At 35.4% G+C, this 18,845-nt stretch overlaps 1 protein-coding gene across 7 annotated transcripts; it reads left to right on the plus strand.

The window, feature by feature from the left end:
* Positions 1-6,311: 6,311 nt before the first annotated feature.
* Positions 6,312-18,195, plus strand: LOC105033319 (polycomb group protein FIE1). 7 transcript variants are annotated; one of them, XM_010908057.3, is made up of 14 exons: positions 6,318-6,674; positions 6,878-6,943; positions 7,416-7,541; positions 7,975-8,055; positions 8,188-8,280; positions 8,411-8,486; positions 8,571-8,650; positions 8,761-8,832; positions 12,001-12,060; positions 12,342-12,438; positions 17,220-17,283; positions 17,393-17,452; positions 17,588-17,668; positions 17,761-18,195. In XM_010908057.3, the coding sequence occupies exons 1-13, from the start codon at positions 6,438-6,440 to the stop codon at positions 17,646-17,648; spliced, it is 1,173 nt and encodes a 390-aa protein (XP_010906359.1). In that variant the 5' UTR covers positions 6,318-6,437; the 3' UTR covers positions 17,649-17,668; positions 17,761-18,195. The 7 variants fall into 7 exon arrangements, with proteins under 7 accessions (XP_073114095.1, XP_010906363.1, XP_010906364.1 ...); XM_010908056.3 differs by having other exon boundaries at positions 6,319-6,674; positions 17,870-18,195; XM_073257993.1 differs by having other exon boundaries at positions 6,323-6,674; positions 7,416-7,538.
* Positions 18,196-18,845: the final 650 nt, after the last annotated feature.

Below are 18,845 nucleotides of genomic sequence, written 5' to 3' on the forward strand. Positions count from 1 at the left end.
AGTATAAAATTATGTCCTAGAAATAGGATATGCATCAGTCAAGATTAGCTTTTAGGGCATACATCCAATCTTAACCGACTCTCAAAAATAGGATAGTTGACTCAGTCTCAGAGGTAGAAGAATAAAACAATAAAAGTTTACATGTTATCCAAATTGACTCAAAAAATCAATTAACCGGCTAAGTCCTCAAGTTAGCCGATTAAGAAGATATCTGAGCCAACCCAGCCTCAGGTAAATAGAACAAACAAAATACATGAAAATTTTTATCTATCCCTAAGCCATCTCAGAGTTTCACTTAGCCAACTTAGCATGTAAGGTTACCGACTGATAGCTTGGGTAAGCCGACTCATAAATTTTTGACAGAATAATGACTAGTTTTTCAGATTATTTCAAATAGACATAATTTATTTGTTATGACTATTTTTTAGCTTTCAATGGCTAGAGCATTAACTACATATATTTTTGAGGCCATAAAAATGAAGAATTCAAATTGGAGAACAAAATATTAAAGGCTATTGAATTTTATTATAGATAATATTTAAGCTATTAAGTGAAATAAAAAGAGAGAGAAAAAGAATTTTTCAAGAGCTTTCAATTCTGATCTTCTCATATTTACTCAACTCCATAGAGAGTAAGTGTGTACTAAATTGAGCCAATAACCACTGAACAAGATCATTCAAGTCTCTATCAATCCTCTCTTAAGCATTCACAGAAGAAATCAAAGCAATTAATTCAAAAGCCAACCACTTCGACTTCTTTAAGAGTTTAAAGAGTTTATTATTTATGCTTTAAATTCTTATATGTCTTTCATTAACTGTTGTGACAAGTTTCTTAGGAAAGAAACTTAGATTTTTAAGGATTGGTCTAAGCCAAAAATTAGATATTGTGAGATTTTGATTGATGAACCAATGAAAACCACTAGATTGATTGTAAGTCTGAAAAAATAATCGATTGTAAGATTTTGATTGATGAGTCAGAAAAAATCAATTAAATTGGATTGTAAACCCATAAAAATAATCGACCTATAATCTTTTGGGATTATAATTGGAATCCCTAAGTGGGTTGACTTAGGGAGTGGATATAGGTGCTGAGTTGAGCATCAAACCACTATAAATCTTTTATATTTGTAATTGTATATTTGTGTTTACATTTACTCTTGTGCTCCATATTTATTTTTCTACTAAGCACTTCATAAATATGTTTAAATCTATTTTTAGATACAAGTTCTTCAAATATTTTTTTTTTAAAAATCTAATTTAGCCCCTCTTGGGTGGCCACTTTTGAGAAATAAGTGGTATTAGAATGGATACTAAGTCCAGTTGTTCTAACTGCCAAGAGTTAAAGATCAATGGTAATCTGAATTGGTATATCCTTGGTTGAAGGCCAATGAACCAACAAACCTCTACTTTTTAATGGCACAAATTACACATATTAGAAAGTATGAAAGAAAATATTCATTCAAGCATAAGATTATGAAATGTGAAGTGTCATAGTTAATGACACTCAGACATCCACTAATATGATTGATAGTATGCCTTCTCCCAAATTTGAAAAGGATTGAGTTAATTTATAAAAAATTAGTTCAATTAAATACAAAAGTAATAAATATTTTGTATTATGCTTTAGATGCAAATAAATTTAAATTTCTATATGTTTGTAAAGAAAATTTAGGATAGATTAGAAGTTATTCATAAAGGTACAATCATGTTAAAGAATCAAAAAGTAATATATATGTTTATATATAAATATGAACTATTTAAAATAGAATCTAGTAAAAGTATTACCGATATGTCCACTAGATTTACAGATATAATAAATAGTTTGAAAAGTTTTGTCAGGGATTACACTAATAGTGAGCTTGTTCATAAAATCCTCAAGTCATTATCAAAGAATTGGCAAGTCAAGATGACTATAATCCAGAAAGCCAAAGATTTTAATAATTTATCGTTAGAAGAGCTTATTGGCTTACACATGACTCATAAGTTGAGCAAGAATCAAAATATGGAAGAAGAAGTAAAGAAAAGAAGAACAATTGTCTTGAAGTCTATGGCTAATGAAGATGATGACAGTGATACATCAAAAGAATCCGATAAGGATAATGAAATGATCATGATTATAAGAAGATTTAAAAGATTCATGAGAAGAAAAAGATATGATCCCAAGAAGAAAAAATTTAGTAGAAGAGATAGAAGCAAAGAAAAGAATAAAGAAAAAGAAAAGAATCAACCAACGATGTGCTATGAATATAAGAAATCTAGATACTTTAGAGCCAACTGCCCCTTACTCAAAAAGAACTTCAAAAAATTCAGAAAGAAAATAATGATGTCTACTTGAAGTAATGATGAAGACTCAGACTTTGAAGAGGAAAAGGAATCAAAGGAAGAAAAAACTAACTTTTATCTCATGATATATGATAATAAGATAAATGCTAATAATTCTAATGATTTTACTTTTGAAGAACTGCATGATGCTTTCTATGAGTTGCTTAATGATTTTAAAAAATAATTTTTTAAAAATAAAAAACTTAAAAAGTTAAATCATTTCTTGATCGAGTAAAAAAAAATTTAAAAAGAAAAAAAAAATCTTTTGAAAGAACTTAACGAATTGATTGAAAAGAATAAAAGTTTGCAAAAAAAGTTGAAAAATTAAAATCTATTATTGATAAATTTATTCTTAGCTCACAAAATTTATAAATACTCTTAGAAAATAAAAAAAAATATTTTTAATAAAATTGGCCTAGATTTTAATACTTCAACCAAACAAAAATTTTTGAAATCTATATTTATAAAACTCACATTTGAAAAGCATACTATTACATGTTTCAAATGTAATAAAGTAGATCATAAGTCTATTGATTGTAATGTAATTAAATTTGAAAATATTAAAGTAAAGCAAATTTAGATTCTAAAAAAAATCATCCCAACTAATTTCAAAGGGCTCAAGAAAGCTTAGTTACCTAAAAAAATTTGATCCATATTTTGCAGATGTGTTTGGCTTTCCTTGAGTTGAAAAGAAAATAGTATTTAGACAACAGATGCTCATGATATATAATGAAAGATAAATCTTAATTCATCTTTTCTAAAGCCAAAGATGGATGAGTTGTTATATTTGGAGACAATGGTAAAGGTGAAATTATTGATCTCAATAATATACAGAGTGATCCTACTACTTATATTGAAAATATTTTGCTTGCTGATGGTTTAATGCATAATATATTAAGCATAAGTCAATTGTGTGATAAAAGATTTGATGTTTCATTTAAATTATCATATTGCGTTGTGACTAGTTCCACTAATAATGGTATCAAATTCATAGAAAAAAGATATAAAAATATTTACTCAGTGGATTTTGATGATCTTTGCAAGAATAACATAGAATGTCTAGTTTTTATGAATAGCAAAGTCAATGAAGCTAATTGGATTTGGCATAGTAGACTAGGTCATACAAGCATGAACTTTATTATTAGATTAACTAGAAATGATTTGGTTAGAAGCTTATCAAAAAAATGATTTTGAAAAGATTAAGGTTTGCAATGCATGTTAATTAAGTAAACAAACTAAATCTTCATTTAAATCTAAAAATATTATTTTAACTACTAAATCATTAAAATTTTTGCATATAGATTTATTTGGACCTATTAAGACTATTAGTCTTGATGGCAAACGATTCGGTTTTATTAGTATTGATGATTTTTTTCAATACACTTGGGTTTTATTTCTTGTACACAAAGATGAAGCTTTTGAAGCATTTGCTAGTTTGTTTAAGAAAATCACAAGTGAAAAGGATAGCAATATTTTAAAAATTAGAAGTGATCATGATACAAAATTTAAAAATCAAGTTACTTGCCAGCTCTCTAGCATGGAGTTTGATCAAGGCCAAGCTATGGCGATACACAACCCCTAGTTGGCCTCTACAAGGGCTAGGGCCAGTGCTAAATTGGAAGCATCGGAGATTGGCTGAGAGGCCCTCTCACCTTGGGGGGATGATAAAGGATCAGATTGGGGTAGGAGTGCCACCCCTAGAGGAATGATCTTCACTAGGCTAACCACGACCAATCGGGGTTGGCAAATGGGCCCCCAAAAGACTTCTGAGGAGGGGGCCCAATTGTGCTCAGGATGACCCAAGCCATTGAAGCTTTAGTGCAAGGGCTCTTGGACGACTCCTCGATAGTAGCTAAGGCCTTCTTCTTCTTTTGCGCCGCCCTACATAATCTCTCTAGTTCCTCGGTCCTCATTTCTGTAAGGGGCCAAGACAAAAAGTTTAGAACAAAAAATAATAACGAATACCAAAGAAGAGATTGAATAAAAATGAAAAAACTAACATTCACCTCATGAGTCAACGTGGCTAAGGCTGATGTTGCACAAAGTTAGCTCTGACAGTAGCTCCTTCAATGGAAGAACTTTCTACCTAAGCAAAGTCTTCATTTTCCAACGCTTTGTGTCACCTAGTGATGGAGCTCGGATCACCAACTTTTTCAATCGGCCTCATGAGGTAAAGCCCCAGTTCTCCTCCTTGGTAGAAGATATGAAGGAAAACTTTTTCTTCTATCCATGAATAGAGGAAGAAGTACCTTGGATTAAGCAATGCCCTCTCCGAGGTGAGATATACCACCACTCTCACTCTATAGGATACTTCTTAAAAGTAAAGTAAGCTTAGAAAAGCGAGACGAAAAGTCAGATAGTGAAGCCTACAATAAATCACCACAAGTTCGGTACAATCAAGCTTGGGGTGATGTCAAAAAAGCAAAAAAGACAGATAATAAAGGGGTGAAGGAGTAGCCTTAAGCCGGCCCTTGGGGACTCCTCGTAGAATCTGAGCCAACCTTGTGATGGATTGCAAATTGTTGCTCGAGCCTGGGGCTTCCAATCGATACTCGGGTGGGCTTTGGAACTGAGGTTGGATTAGTTACAAGTCCTTAGGATTGAAGACGAGCTGGAGGCACTTGGGGTTGAAGACCTCTTCATCTCCGACCTTAGGCTCCTTGAATTCGTATTTCGAGGAAGAAGATGCCTCCCAGCTCCGAAGTGGGTCTTGGTCGATCGACTAACTCCCAACCAAGCCAAGGGTACCACTCATCTAGGGACGATTTCAAAAAATGATTTCAAAAAGAAAGAGAAAAAAGAAGAAAATAGGAAAGGATGGGGTCGATCCGAAGTAGAACTAACCTCAGATCATTGCTTTGAGCTTGTTGCTAGAAGTTAGTTAGAGAGACATTGGAAGTACACCGAAAAGCATTCGAGCTCTCATCGAAAATTGCCAAAGACCAACAATAGTGCAAGAAGTCGGGACAAATGGGGCGGATCACTATTTATAGATAGTGGAAATGACCCTAATCTCACATTGGCCCTAGCCTATCTGATGGATGCTTGACACACGTCGACTTGAGATTGGCTAAGCCAGGTTCCCATGGATCCCCACTGCTGCATCCGAGGCATGTGACAATTCATTTCAACCAACTAGCCTCCACCATGTGTCCATACATTGATAAGCAAAACAGATATCGAGCCGAGGTAACTATCACTTTATTCGATACTTCTACTCTCTTCGCTTGAACTATCAATAGTTCAAACTCAAGAGTTTGGGCATCTGACAAGTGATGGCAGTTCATCTCGGCCATTACTAACATTAGCCATGCCTCAGTAAGATGCCGATCTAGTCAGCTTGGGGTGTATCGACCCAATGTATCATCGTAAGATTTGTGGCAGTAATTATGCATTGAGTAGTTGCCTCAACTACTCCACATTCTAGATGTGCTCTAAATCTAATAAATAATAGCTTATCTTGGTTGGATAAGACAGAAACAACATAATTCTCTTCACTACTCTTGCCCTTTCTTCCAAGACTAGCCAGCCACCCCACTTATAAATAGAGGAGAAAAAGAGATTTTTAGATAAGTTCTCAGGCTCTACTTTCTTCCTCATTTCCATTATTCTCTAGTGACTAACTTGAGCGTCGAAAGATCTCCATCAGAAGCAATTTTGATAAGAGACTCGATTTGCAGGTGGTGTCAAGCAACAGCAACCATAGATTTACTCATCCCAGTGCCAGGTTGGCTGCCAGCATCAACAAAATTCACTTCTAAGACTCCTTTATTCAAGGAATAACTCAAAATTTTGTTTAATTGCAACATATGCTATTCTGTGTAATGGTTAGCGGTAAAAAGTGTACTAGGAGTAACGGTTAGCCTCATTTTAAGGGTTAAATCTAGTTCGGCCCTTCCCCTATAATATTTGATAGTCTTAGTCTGTGACGGCTTTTGACCGGATTCTATTTGGTGGAATAACAGATCAAGGGTGGGACTTATTCCGACTCATCCCGCAACCAAATGGAGCTTTGAAGAACTAACTAGGAATTCGGAGAGCCATTCCCTCACTATAATTCCGTGATCAAAGAGTCGGAGTCGGAGTCCAAGAGACCAGATTGAACCTCACCCATTTATGTTGAAATATTCTTCCGTCTCATCGCTTCTTTCAGGGTGGGAGAGGGGAGGAGAAATGGCGAAGACCGGGCAGCTTGGGTGCGAGGCGGCGGTGGGTTCTTTGACGCCGGCGAAGAAGAAGGAGTACAAGGTGAGCAACCGCCTTCACGAGGGCAAGCGCCCCCTCTACGCCATCTCCTTCAACTTCATCGACGCCCGCTACTACGACGTTTTCGCCACCGTCGGCGGCAACCGAGTATGCCATTCTAAACATCAACCCCCCACCCCCCCCCTTCTCTCGCTCGCTCGCTCGTCTAAGTGGGCCCTTTCCTTCGTCCTTTTTTTTTTTTTTTGTGACTTTTAATGGTTCGATGCGTCTCATTTCGGAAATTATGACTAAAATTGCTTCATCTCTTGTGACTATGGCTTTAAGTGGGAAAAGTTATGGTTTTGTCACAGGTAACTGTTTATCGCTGCCTCGAACAGGGTCTCATTGCTGTGCTGCAAGCATATGTCGATGAGGATGTATGTTTCTATAGCTTTGATATCTTGTAATTTTTCTAGTTATTAACAGTACTTGGAAAGAAATATTAAAAATGTGTTTTTGATTTTAATCTTGTTTGATTTTGTTTGGTGATGGGGTTTTGCTGTACTATCTGTTGACATATTGTTTGTGTTCCGATTGTCAATCATTTATGCACTTGGGAATTTGCTGAAGTTCTTAAAATCAAAGACAGATGTCTCAAGATGTCTTGTAAGATGTCTAGTTATTGGGTTTTGACTGATTGATACAGCAATTAGAGTGTATAAAGTTATGTGATTTGAATTCCTTTTGTAGTTTGGGTTTTAGTCATAAAGATTTTCTGGTCTCTAGAGTTTTGGGTTTATGAATGTTTCATTTTTGATTGGTTGCGTACTGGGGCAATTGTTAGAGTTGATTAGGTAGTAGAGGATTTTACGTATTTTCTAATGATTGCGATGTTGCATTGTAGTTCAGAAGGATGAGTCATTTTATACTTTGAGTTGGGCTTGTGATCTTGATGGGACTCCACTTTTAGTGGCGGGTGGAAGCAATGGGATTATTCGTGTCATCAATGCTGGCACTGAGAAGATACATAAGGTTGTATGCCATTCGTTTCAATTTTATATTTCAAATGTCTATTGAAAAAACAACTTCTATAGAGACATATACATACATACATATGTATGTATGTGTATAAATATAGGTCTCTATCTTCATGGTTTTGTTTATATATATATATATATATATATATATATATATATATATATATATATATATATAAAATTATAAAATGGGATTTTTTTAAAACAAAACCATGAAGATAGATACATATTTTTATATATATTTATCATTTTTTTCAAGTTATTGATCTATTATTACCGTGAGATTAAGATACTTTTTAGAACATATCCCTCGTTTAGACCTTTCATGTTATGAAAAGCGTATGATTTAGATTAGGAGAATCGATCTGAAGTCTGATGCAAAATAGAATTATTGGACTAGATGTTTTGTTGTGATGTGCAAGTAACTGCAGAGTTTTGTTGGCCATGGGGATTCGGTAAATGAAATAAGGACTCAACCATTGAAGCCTTCGCTTGTGGTGTCTGCCAGCAAGGTAGATAAGCATATTGATTCATCCTAGTTAAATGCCATTATACTCAGACATGGTTTCGATGTTGTGATGTATTCTTTCTTTTTTTTTTTTGTTTTTTTTTGAGTAATGATGTTATGATATATTCAAAAACAGGATGAATCAGTTAGGCTGTGGAATGTGCACACTGGAATCTGTATACTGATATTTGCTGGGGCAGGAGGTCATCGGAATGAAGTTTTGAGTGTTGTAAGTGTGGTGTATAGTGAAGACTTACTTTACTGTATCTTTATTGTATCTAGACTTCGCATTTATACCAACATAAAACCAATGGATAAATATAAATTGTTCACTATTTAAGCACATTCTTGTTTTGTAGGATTTTCATCCCTCTGATATTTATCGCATTGCAAGTTGTGGTATGGATAATACTGTTAAAATTTGGTCGATGAAAGGTAGGCAAGTGACTTGAATTGATCTTTGTGACTGTCTGTGCTGTAATTAAGTAGATTTATTGTGACATCAACTACCTCATACAGAGTTCTGGACATATGTTGAAAAGTCATTTACATGGACTGACCTTCCATCAAAATTTCCTACAAAATATGTGCAGTTTCCAGTGAGTGTGAAATCTTTTATGAATATCAATCAGAAGACAAAACAAATGTCAACAGATTAGTGTAACTAATTTGTAGTTTCAATGAAATAACTTGACTACTATCACTTCAGGTGTTCATAGCTTCAGTCCACTCCAACTATGTTGACTGCACCAGGTGGCTTGGTGATTTTGTCTTGTCAAAGGTGAAGTATCACTTCTCATGCAGTATAAAGAGTATATTCTTAATTCTTAGTTGACTAATTCCCTAGATTGACCTAGATTTAATCTAGCTATAATTTGTTCTGGGTAAGATTAAATAAAATATTTGCAGCGAATGCTCTAGCTAAGCTAGTTATACATTAATTTCTGTTAATGGTGGCATCTATCTGCAGCTTACTTGATGATATGGTGTATAAGTTTTCTGTGTTTCTACAAGCTCGAATAATATATAATTTGAGAAGTGAATATATGAACATTGTTATAGTGTGAATATATGATTATGTATTTATCGAGCTGGACTTGGCTACACTTAAATGGATCTCCACTTAGATCTGGTCAAGTCTAAATCAGGCAATGAGGGTCTCACATCGATGATTCAAGCTATTTGATGTGATCTACTACCTCTAAATGGCTTACGCATAAAAAATCATATGATTTGGATACCTCCAGCCTATGCATCAAGTGATCAAAAAAAAAAAAAAAAAAAAAAAAAAAAAAAAAATATATATATATATATATAAGTTAATTTTATTTAGACTATCTAATTTTTTGACTACTTGATGCATGGGCTAGGGATCTTCCAATCACATTATTTTTGGCATGAAGGCAATTTAGAAGTAATAGGTCACATCTAATACCTCGGGTCATCGATACGAGTCCTCGTTGTCCAATGTGGATCTAACTGGATTTGAGTGGACATCGAATACACACACATGTATATACATGTGTGTGTGTGTGTGTGTGAATGCTTTCTGCAAGGGTAGGAACGTGATTTTTCATTTGGGGTGTTTGTCAATGAACGTATACTTAAATTAAAATATATAAAATGATAAGATATTTTATTGCTCCAAAGAATGAGAAATAATTAAAATAGAAGAACTGATATACGGATTCCAGATCATGGTTTGCCGTAGCTATACCATACAGGGAGGAAATTGGTATGCAACTCAACGTCAAATCAATACAAGCCTTGTACCATCCCGTACCAAGGTGTACTGCCCCATACCGAGGCATACCGAGTTGCATAATGATTTGTACTGAAGCGTACCAACTAGTATCGAGATGTTCCGAGAGAGAAATTGAGAAAAATGGTTAGCGAGCTATTTCGGTAATGGATAAGTACCATACCGTACTGACCTTACCGAATAGGTGAGGTACTAATATTGTACCCGATACCGGGATTGCGGGCCTTGTTCCAAATTAACTATGGGAGACCAATTTGAATTCAAAAGGTCATGCACTATCATGTAGTATAGATTAACAGTAAATCAATTCTATAATGTCTGCCTTTTATGTTTAATTATAGTGTAGCATCAAGTTTGAATAATTTCAATGACCTACACAAGTTTCATGAATTTAATAATCAAGAAGATCTTCGAATTCTGATCTTTCACTTGAAGGCTTAGTTGACATTATGCACAATGACAAATGATTGAACACAATAATGTCATTAAGCTAAAAAGGGAGAGATGATGAACAGAGGGGTCACTTCATCCTTTGCTTCTTCATTAGATTCTTGCAAATAGAGGGAAAAGAATTAGAAAAAGGTAAAAGGATTTCACTATAGATTGTGCTGTAGCATATTGCCATAGACACAGCATGGACGCACAGACGCACGGATGTACACACGCGGTAGGTGTTAAAATCCCACAGATCATGCTTGCTCACACACACACACACTCACACACACACACACACACACACACACACACACACACACAGAGAGAGAGAGAGAGAGAGAGAGAGAGAGAGAGTCTGTGTGAGATTTTATTTTTCAGTCATTTGAGAGAGCAAACCATGGGAGAAATACCATGAGGAATGTGATGCTCTAGTATTCAAAGGAAAGGTCAATTTGGTAGGTGTTAAAATCCCACAGATCATGCTTATTTAAATTAGTTTGGACAAAGACTTTTACATTTTAACTTGTTTACTACTCTTCTTGATCACACACACACAGTTTCTGCATGAGATTTTATTTTTAGGTCATTTGAGAGAACAAACCATGGGAGAAATACCATTAGGAATGTGATGCTCTAGTATTCAAAGGAAAGGTCAATTTGGTAGGTGTTAAAATCCCACAGATCATGCTTATTTATTTAAACTAGTTTTGACAAAGACTTCTACATTTTAACTTGTTTACTACTGTTCTTGATCTTCTATTAATCACTAGCTTGAGAGTGAACGAAAAGTATTTCCAAAAAAAAAAGATTGAATAAAAACTGAAAAGTTAGCCGCTTGGGTGAGATAGATGGCTTAGAGTTTTCTGAGATCAAGCACATAAGGTAGAAAAGTCATGTGGAAGGAGGCTTTGAATGATTTTGGGATGTCGGACAGTGATAGATGTTTGCTTCATGACAGGGATTAACTAGAGAGGAAATGTGTCCTGTTCTTTTTATTGATTAAGATAAAATCAATCTCCAAGACTTTAGGTAAGAAGTCACCAATTTAGTTGCATGATAGGTGGGATTGCTCCTACTAGACCAAAAATATAGGAGGAGCCAAAAATATAAAGGTGATTCGATTTATTTATTTAATATTTATTATTATTTTTTTTTTTGAGGGGAGGGGTGTTATTAACTTTCGAAGGAATCTGACTGGACTTTGGGGGGCCTTTGCACCCCAATCTTTGTGAGGCCCTCCTGCTCTGTCCTTGGCTTTCTGCAGGCTTCAAATCATCATTCTTGGTTAGTGTGAGTTGCATTAAATTTATTTAAACAATGTGCAGTAAGAAACAAACACTAAATCACCATGTCCTATCAAAGCGTAATGTAATCAATTCACATTCGGATATTTCTTTTAAAGCATGGTAGATTTTCTGTTGGTAATCCTTGTGTTTGTTAGAGATGTTTATCAAGATGTTAGTTCTTCAACGATTAAATGATTCAGCTATGTAAAATAAGACTTACATGATCTGGAGCTAGTATATCCACCAGATCATCTGTATGTGATAGAAGTTTATCCAATGGAGAACAATTACAATGTTGCTATCATAATTTACAATTTGTATGACTGATCCAGATTTAGCTTGACTGATGGTTTGGTATGACTTTTTGGTTTACATCCTTCTGCAGTTGGTGCTTGTTGATGCTGTAGCTTGTGAATTATGAAATGAGTTTCAAGGTATACTGATATATGTTGGTTGACAACTGCAGAGTGTTGACAATGAAATTGTTTTGTGGGAGCCAAAAACCAAGGAACAAAGTCCTGGAGAGGTGAGGTTTTGGGTAATTTTTGTTATCCAAAGGCACTTGAGCACCAAAGATTCCACAGTTATTCATGCCCCACGTGTTTCTTTGTGTAAACTGGCATTCTATGTTTACTAATACTATATAAGTATTTAATTATATATGCAACCTACATACTACTACCATCATGTCATGGTCTCGCGGATGTTATTGTTATTGCAAGCTATAGTGGCTGTATTGTTTCTTCTGCATGTTCAGAGGTTTTATCCCTGTATGATCTAATTGTTTTGTTGGCAAATTCTGCTCAGGGAGCTGTTGATATTCTTCAAAAATACCCTGTGCCTGAATGTGATATCTGGTTCATCAAGTTTTCATGTGATTTTCACTACAATGCAGCTGCAATAGGTAAACCTCTATAGTTGATTATGCGAAATTTTGGATATATAATTGGCTGCAATGCGTTCATTCTGATATAACTTTGCTGATAAAAATATGGATTGTATACCAACATTTGGACCTTTTTTTGTCCTTGTTGGACTCATGTCTGAAAACCTCTTGTTTATTTGTTCTCCTATAGTGGTTTCTGTCTCTCTTTTTCATTCTCTTTCTTTTTTTTTCCTGGGGGGAGAAATGGAGAGGGGAGAAACTTCATGAGTTGGGGATGAGGAATGTTCAGGAATGATTTCTAGATAAGAACAACAAAGTATCATCCCAAAATTTGGTAGAGATGGCACTGTCTAGAAAAATTTGACATGGCAACCTATCTACACTTCTTACATCTGTGTATGTGTATCTAAGGGTACATACATATATACATGGACAAATACATGAATTAGTATTCAGTTTCTACAAGTCAATGGAGTAGCGAAACTTTAACTAAAGATGTAGTTTGAGGCTTAATGCCATTGCTTAGCATGTTAGAACTGATAATGAAAATTGATGCCACCATGGTTTCATGATATGAACCGTTATGTAGAGTTCAAGAACACTAAAGGGTAAAAAAGAACGCTAAGGGGCTGTTTGGATCCACGTACAACTTCCCCATGGAATAATGCTTATATGGCTGACATGATAAGGGTTACTGGTAGAAAGGTTGGAGCTTTTCCCATTTAAGGAATCCTTGGATTACATAATTTCAGAGAAATTTTGGAGGCCATAAAGCACCTCTTACAATGAATCTAGCATCCCTGCTTTCTGGATTGTGTGATTGGGAGCCTTCCCTGATTGTAAGCATCTCTCCTACCATCACTTGTTTTCTAAACTTTTGTCATGCATGGAGTTTATCCTGTGGATCGCCTATACAAGCATTCTAATAGGCCCTGAGTGTTTGCCATGTTACATAGTCAAAGATTCCAAGTATCCAGGCTGGAGGTTCTATTTGTTTCCCATGTAGGTTTAAGCCTATGCCGCTGATGAAAACATATTTAATGCCCCCTTTGGCAAGCTTGTAAGTGTTACAATTATTTTAAGGTAATAAGTTTATGTACTCTCTTCTTCCTCCATTTTATTACTTCAGGTTATTTATAGCAACAATGATCCCACCATTTGTTCTCACATTAGAATGTTATAAATCTGGCATCTATTATTACAATCAGGTGCAAATTCAGACTATTTCTTCTTCTTACCTCCTCCTAGAGCATTTCTGTATACCTCCTCCACCATGTAATTGTCGGCCTCCCTATGAAAGTAGCCAGGACATTTCTCTAAGTCTCGTTCCAAATCATTGTAACGACCTTCTTTTAACCATGGGAGACCTAGCCAATGGTATGGGAGAATATAATAGGGAAATAAAAAAACATGCAAGGCCTTTAATACATGCCTTTTCTCCTTCTAATTGAAAAAATTATGAAATTTTTCCATATTATAATTTATGGAAGATGACCACAAGGTACTTTTTAAATTTTTGACACCAAACTTGCCCCTAAGAATTGCTTTGAGTTTCAAAGGACAGATCAAATGAGTCAAACTCATTAAGTACCTAATAAATGCTAAATAAGTCTACAAATCAATTCCAGACCTTTTCTTTTGACATCCATGAAACTTACAGAAAAAAGTTTTTCTTGCATCATTTTCTTAGTCATGCACTGAACTCTAGGTGCAAAATTTAAGATCTAACAATATCTTTGGGGAAAAATTCATGAGATGCTCATAAGTGTAATGGGGTAAGAGTAGCTCCCTAGTCTCTTTCCTTCTGTCCCACATTTTCTTCCTCTCCATCTCCTCATCGAAAGAGTTTGCGACAAATAATATCACACGGACACAAGGTTTTAAACATGGCCTACCAAACTAACCCGAACCCCCCATGTCAAGGTATACTGGCCCAAATGAGTGCAGAATCAGGTTGATATGGCCTCTTTGTTCGGGAACTGAACCAAATCTCTTTGAATCTAGTGGAACTTGGTTTTAGATACTATTGGATGGAATCATACTGTTTTTTCTTTGGAGTGGGATGCCTCGCATTTTCATTCTTAGGACAATGGATGTCTCATCCCATCCCAGTCCCATCCCAGTCCATTTTCTGACCTGTCCCATTCTGACACTAAGGATGGTTCCCCATCCTGACACTTGGGACAGTGGGATGCCCCCCCATCTCACTGGTATTAAAACTTTGCATGGACATGTGACATGAGCTTTAATGTGTATACAAGAATTTGATGTGGCAACTTGGCAAACACTTTATAGAGAATATATCTATTCTTTTATTGATGCATGCATTTTGTATTACTTATTAACAGCTGGACCAGCTGCCCCAGCAATTTGCTATGAATCCACAAGGCCCTTATGAAGAGCTATTCTACCTTTATCTCTATGTACATAACACTGACAATTGATGCCATCTTTGATCGGCTTTGTAAGTATCAATGATGGTCATTAAGTTTCAAACTTGTATAAAAAGTTCTCTATAATGGTGCCAGAAGAATAGGTAATAAGTACCAAGGTCTTTTCTATGGTCCATGGATGGTATTAAAACCCAAAATCTTTTGTATGATGTGCACTCTCTATGCTAGTTGCTCGAACCAAATCCATGATTTGATTGAAAAGCATGGACCAGTTTAGCAAGTAGTTTTACAAGCTTACAGTCCACTCTCCAACTTATACTCTTCATGAATTTACTCTCCAAATCTCTCATGCTTGATTTCTTTGGAACTTCAATACCTTTTCTCTAGTAATTCATAAGTTCTCGACTTTCAAGACTACCAACTTATCAGATAAAATCTTTAGAGTTTGTCTATTTATGTATGGTTTTTATAATATGATGTATAGTTTAAGTGTGTAATGAACCAGTTGAGGACTGCATGAACCCAGAACAAGTCTTCCACCAATACGTATGGAGTTGGATGTCCATTGTGCCTGCCCTTTTAATAGATTTCACCATAGTATCCAGTAAGCTCATACTAGACCTCTCAATTCTCAAAGGAAGATGGAAATAAAAAAAGTTGCAAACAGGACTGAAGAGATGCCTCTGGCCATTAATTTTCAGGTAGAGGGTAACCATGTATTGGAAGGCAATTTGTGGGCATGCAACCAAAAGAGGCGAAAGTCCTGGTCCAAGAGAGATTTGTTAATACACAAGTTATATTAGATGATGTTGGCTCAATATATGGATTGTGAAATCCACAAGAGGCTACAGTCTGAATTTTGATTTGGATCTGGTGTGTCTGTGTTTTATGTGCATTTTTCTCATAGAATTCTATGTGGCATCTAAAACTTGGCTCATGGGCTCTACAAACCCGAAACTGGAGAAGGGGGACTGACCAGCTTATTTTTAACTCAAGAAACTTCTGTTGCACTACTCCATGCTTTTAAACCTGAAAGGATGGAACTAAATCTGACGGAGCATAAGTCTCTGCTGAGATTTGGCTACAGATAAGGATGAGGATGCACCAATAGATTGAGATAAGGAGGACAATGGGAGGATCTGACCCAGTAGAAGAGCCTGCCTTCCCTTATTTTTTTCCTTTCTTTTGTTACTTTTGTTCTTTTCTTTCCCCTCTGTGTTTTTATATTTCTTTTTTTTCCTCTTTTTACTTGCTTTCTCCTTCTTACTTTTTCTTTGCCCAAAGCTTTTCTTGGTGCCTCCTTGGATCCACAAACTAGTCGGCCATATTGGCAAATCAAATAAGTGGTGGCCACTGAAAGTTCAAAGTTGCACCATCTCTGCCAGTAAGAGCCAAAGTTAATGTCTAATCTTAATCGTGGGATCAAGAGGCATCTGAAAACTTGCAAATTACTGCCTTGATAGAAAAACATGCACGGACACATACATGAAAGACAGTTATCTCTTCTAAGGGCATAACTAACTTTCATGTTACCCATCTTAAAATGCACGATGCGTGGAGTGCATGATGCATTCCATTAGTTGTATACGATATGCATATTTTAGAATGTAAATAGAAAGTGGTTTTGGCTGTCCCCAAAGCATTTTTCCACACACATCATTTATTTTTGCTCTAGAAACTGTTAACTGAGTGATCACATGATACACAACTAACAATAAAATAACAAGAAGAATGACTGAAGTCAGAACTCTGTAATTGAAACTTGAACATTCTAACCTAGAAGCATCATCAAGTTGGATCTTAACTTGTAAGAAAGCTCGATAGAGTGCAAAAATAATTTTAGTACTTGCTTACTCTTTTTTTTAATGAAAAATATAGCTCTCAATGAAAGCTTTTGGGGATAAATGTATTGAAAGTGAATCTAATGATACTATCCTTTCAGTCTTTGTTTGGCCCCATGAGAATCCCCTACTCTTTAGAAATGCATGAAACTCTTGGAAGAAAATGAAGCTACAAGCATCAAGCTTCAACATTATCATGCCATCTCAGAATTAAAAAATAATAGGCATTTAATTTCTTCCTCTATGTTCTTAAGAAGATTTTCCACTACAAATCAAGAAATGCCTTCTCTGGTCCTTTCATGAACAGGTTCCTGAAGAAGAGAGAATGAGCTTGGAAATTTCCTCATCTAACATCCACTTTAACAATGAAGCAGGGAGCAATCTTGTTTGTAGAGAAACTAATATTTCCTGAGGGAATAAGACTTAGAAAAAAAAAAGATTATTGATATAATATATACATATTGTCTTATTATATCAAAGTATTTCTCTTTATGAAATGTTTTATGTTTAGCAGTTTTTTGGGTGATCTTGATATTATCAACTGGTAACAACTTCCACTGAGCAGGAAATCGGGAAGGCAAGATTTATGTTTGGGAGCTTCAGTCCAGCCCCCCTGTTCTCATAGCAAGGTTATTATGATTTTGAACTTTATTATTTTAACACAATCTCACTTATTTTTTTGCTGCATCTCTTCCTATCATGCACAGTGGCTTTTGCTGACAAATCAGTCTGTTACAGGCTAGCTCATGCTCAATGTAAATCTCCAATAAGGCAGACAGCACTGTCCTTTGATGGAAGGTACTTAAGTCACACCTACATCATATCAATACGTTATGCTTCAATCGAATTTGGAGCACATCCATCCTTAAAAGATCATTGATCCACCTTTCTTATGTACATATTGGTTTGACCATGGGAACTCTAAAACTACAGCACCATCCTTAGCTGTTGTGAGGATGGCTCGATATGGCGCTGGGATGTAGTTCAATCATGATGTGACCCTTTAATTTGGAGGTACTCTTTCCTTGCAACCAACGTGCTATTTTAGCTTTTGTTTGTAGACTAGATGAGTAGAACAATTTATTGCCTTCCATCCATAATTTCAGCTTGTAACTTGGAAGAAAGTCTCATGCTGTGGTTCTATCACATATGGCCATGCAACCCAGGAAAGTAGCCACATTAACTTATCATTGCGCCGCTCCGCTACCCGTGCAGGTCCTGCTTCAACTTGATGGTCGCTTGTTGGTACTTGTACAACAGGATTGCGGTATCTAAAGGATGCAGAAGTGTCTGCACTGCTTGGATCAGACTTTCGTCTCCAGAATGCCCCATTTTTTCTTTATTTTTGTGCTTCCTGTGTTCTTGTAGCCTTCTACTCTTATACTCAATGTTATGGTGCGGCTATGGGAGCCTAGACGTATTCCTCCGTAGTCTAATTTTAAAATTTAAACTTATTGATCAGCGATAATCACCTTATCCCAAATCTGGATGTATAATAGAGGCATTATGAATTTGCTATGGATTTAATGGTTCCTTTTTAAGATGTTGTACATATTATTGAAATTTCTTTAGTATGCTTGGAGTCAGTAACCCTTTTTTTTTTTCTCTTTTGTTTTTTTGAGTTAAAAGAGGCATCAATTATAATTATCCTTGACATCTGTATCTTCAGATTCTTTGTAACCTTCAGAGAATGCCGAGTCCTTCCTAATCAACCTGTTTCCACCAGCATTTGAATAGCTGACTTGGGGACTACAGCATCTGGATGGTGTATTTTTGGGCCATGATGCTGTGAAAATTTATGTTCTTGTTGTATGTTCTTGGGTGATGGTGCAGTCAGGTTCAATGATTTTGTCTCACGCTCCAGGCAAATCGAAGGACGAGAAGACCAAGAAATGGTTCAGAATAAGGCTAGTTAATTCAATTTTTAAATTTGTAGCTAAATCAATATTACTCACTTAATTTCAATTTTATCTAAAGTGATAGAGCGGGATAAACAGATTTTCCAAAAAATAAGCAGTGGTTAATTTTTTAAAAAAATTACATGAACACTTTTTTCAAATTTAGCTTATTTTCATTTACATCTTTATATTTTAAAAATTATCAAACTAATTTTTCTAATTATCGACACATTTTAAGATGATTCAATTATTTATTTTATCAATAAATGATATTAGATTTTTTTTTCAATAGA

The sequence above is a fragment of the Elaeis guineensis genome, chromosome 5 (genome assembly GCF_000442705.2).
Source record: "Elaeis guineensis isolate ETL-2024a chromosome 5, EG11, whole genome shotgun sequence".
In the NCBI taxonomy this organism is placed as follows: domain Eukaryota; kingdom Viridiplantae; phylum Streptophyta; class Magnoliopsida; order Arecales; family Arecaceae; genus Elaeis; species Elaeis guineensis.

Coding starts and splice junctions, on each gene's coding strand:
- LOC105033319 (XM_010908057.3), top strand. CDS start 6,438: ATGTTGAAATATTCTTCCGTCTCATCGCTTCTTTCAGGGTGGGAGAGG. Junction 8,056..8,187: donor TTGTGGTGTCTGCCAGCAAG/GTAGATAAGCAT, acceptor ATTCAAAAACAG/GATGAATCAGTTAGGCTGTG. Junction 8,833..12,000: donor GTGATTTTGTCTTGTCAAAG/GTGAAGTATCAC, acceptor TGACAACTGCAG/AGTGTTGACAATGAAATTGT.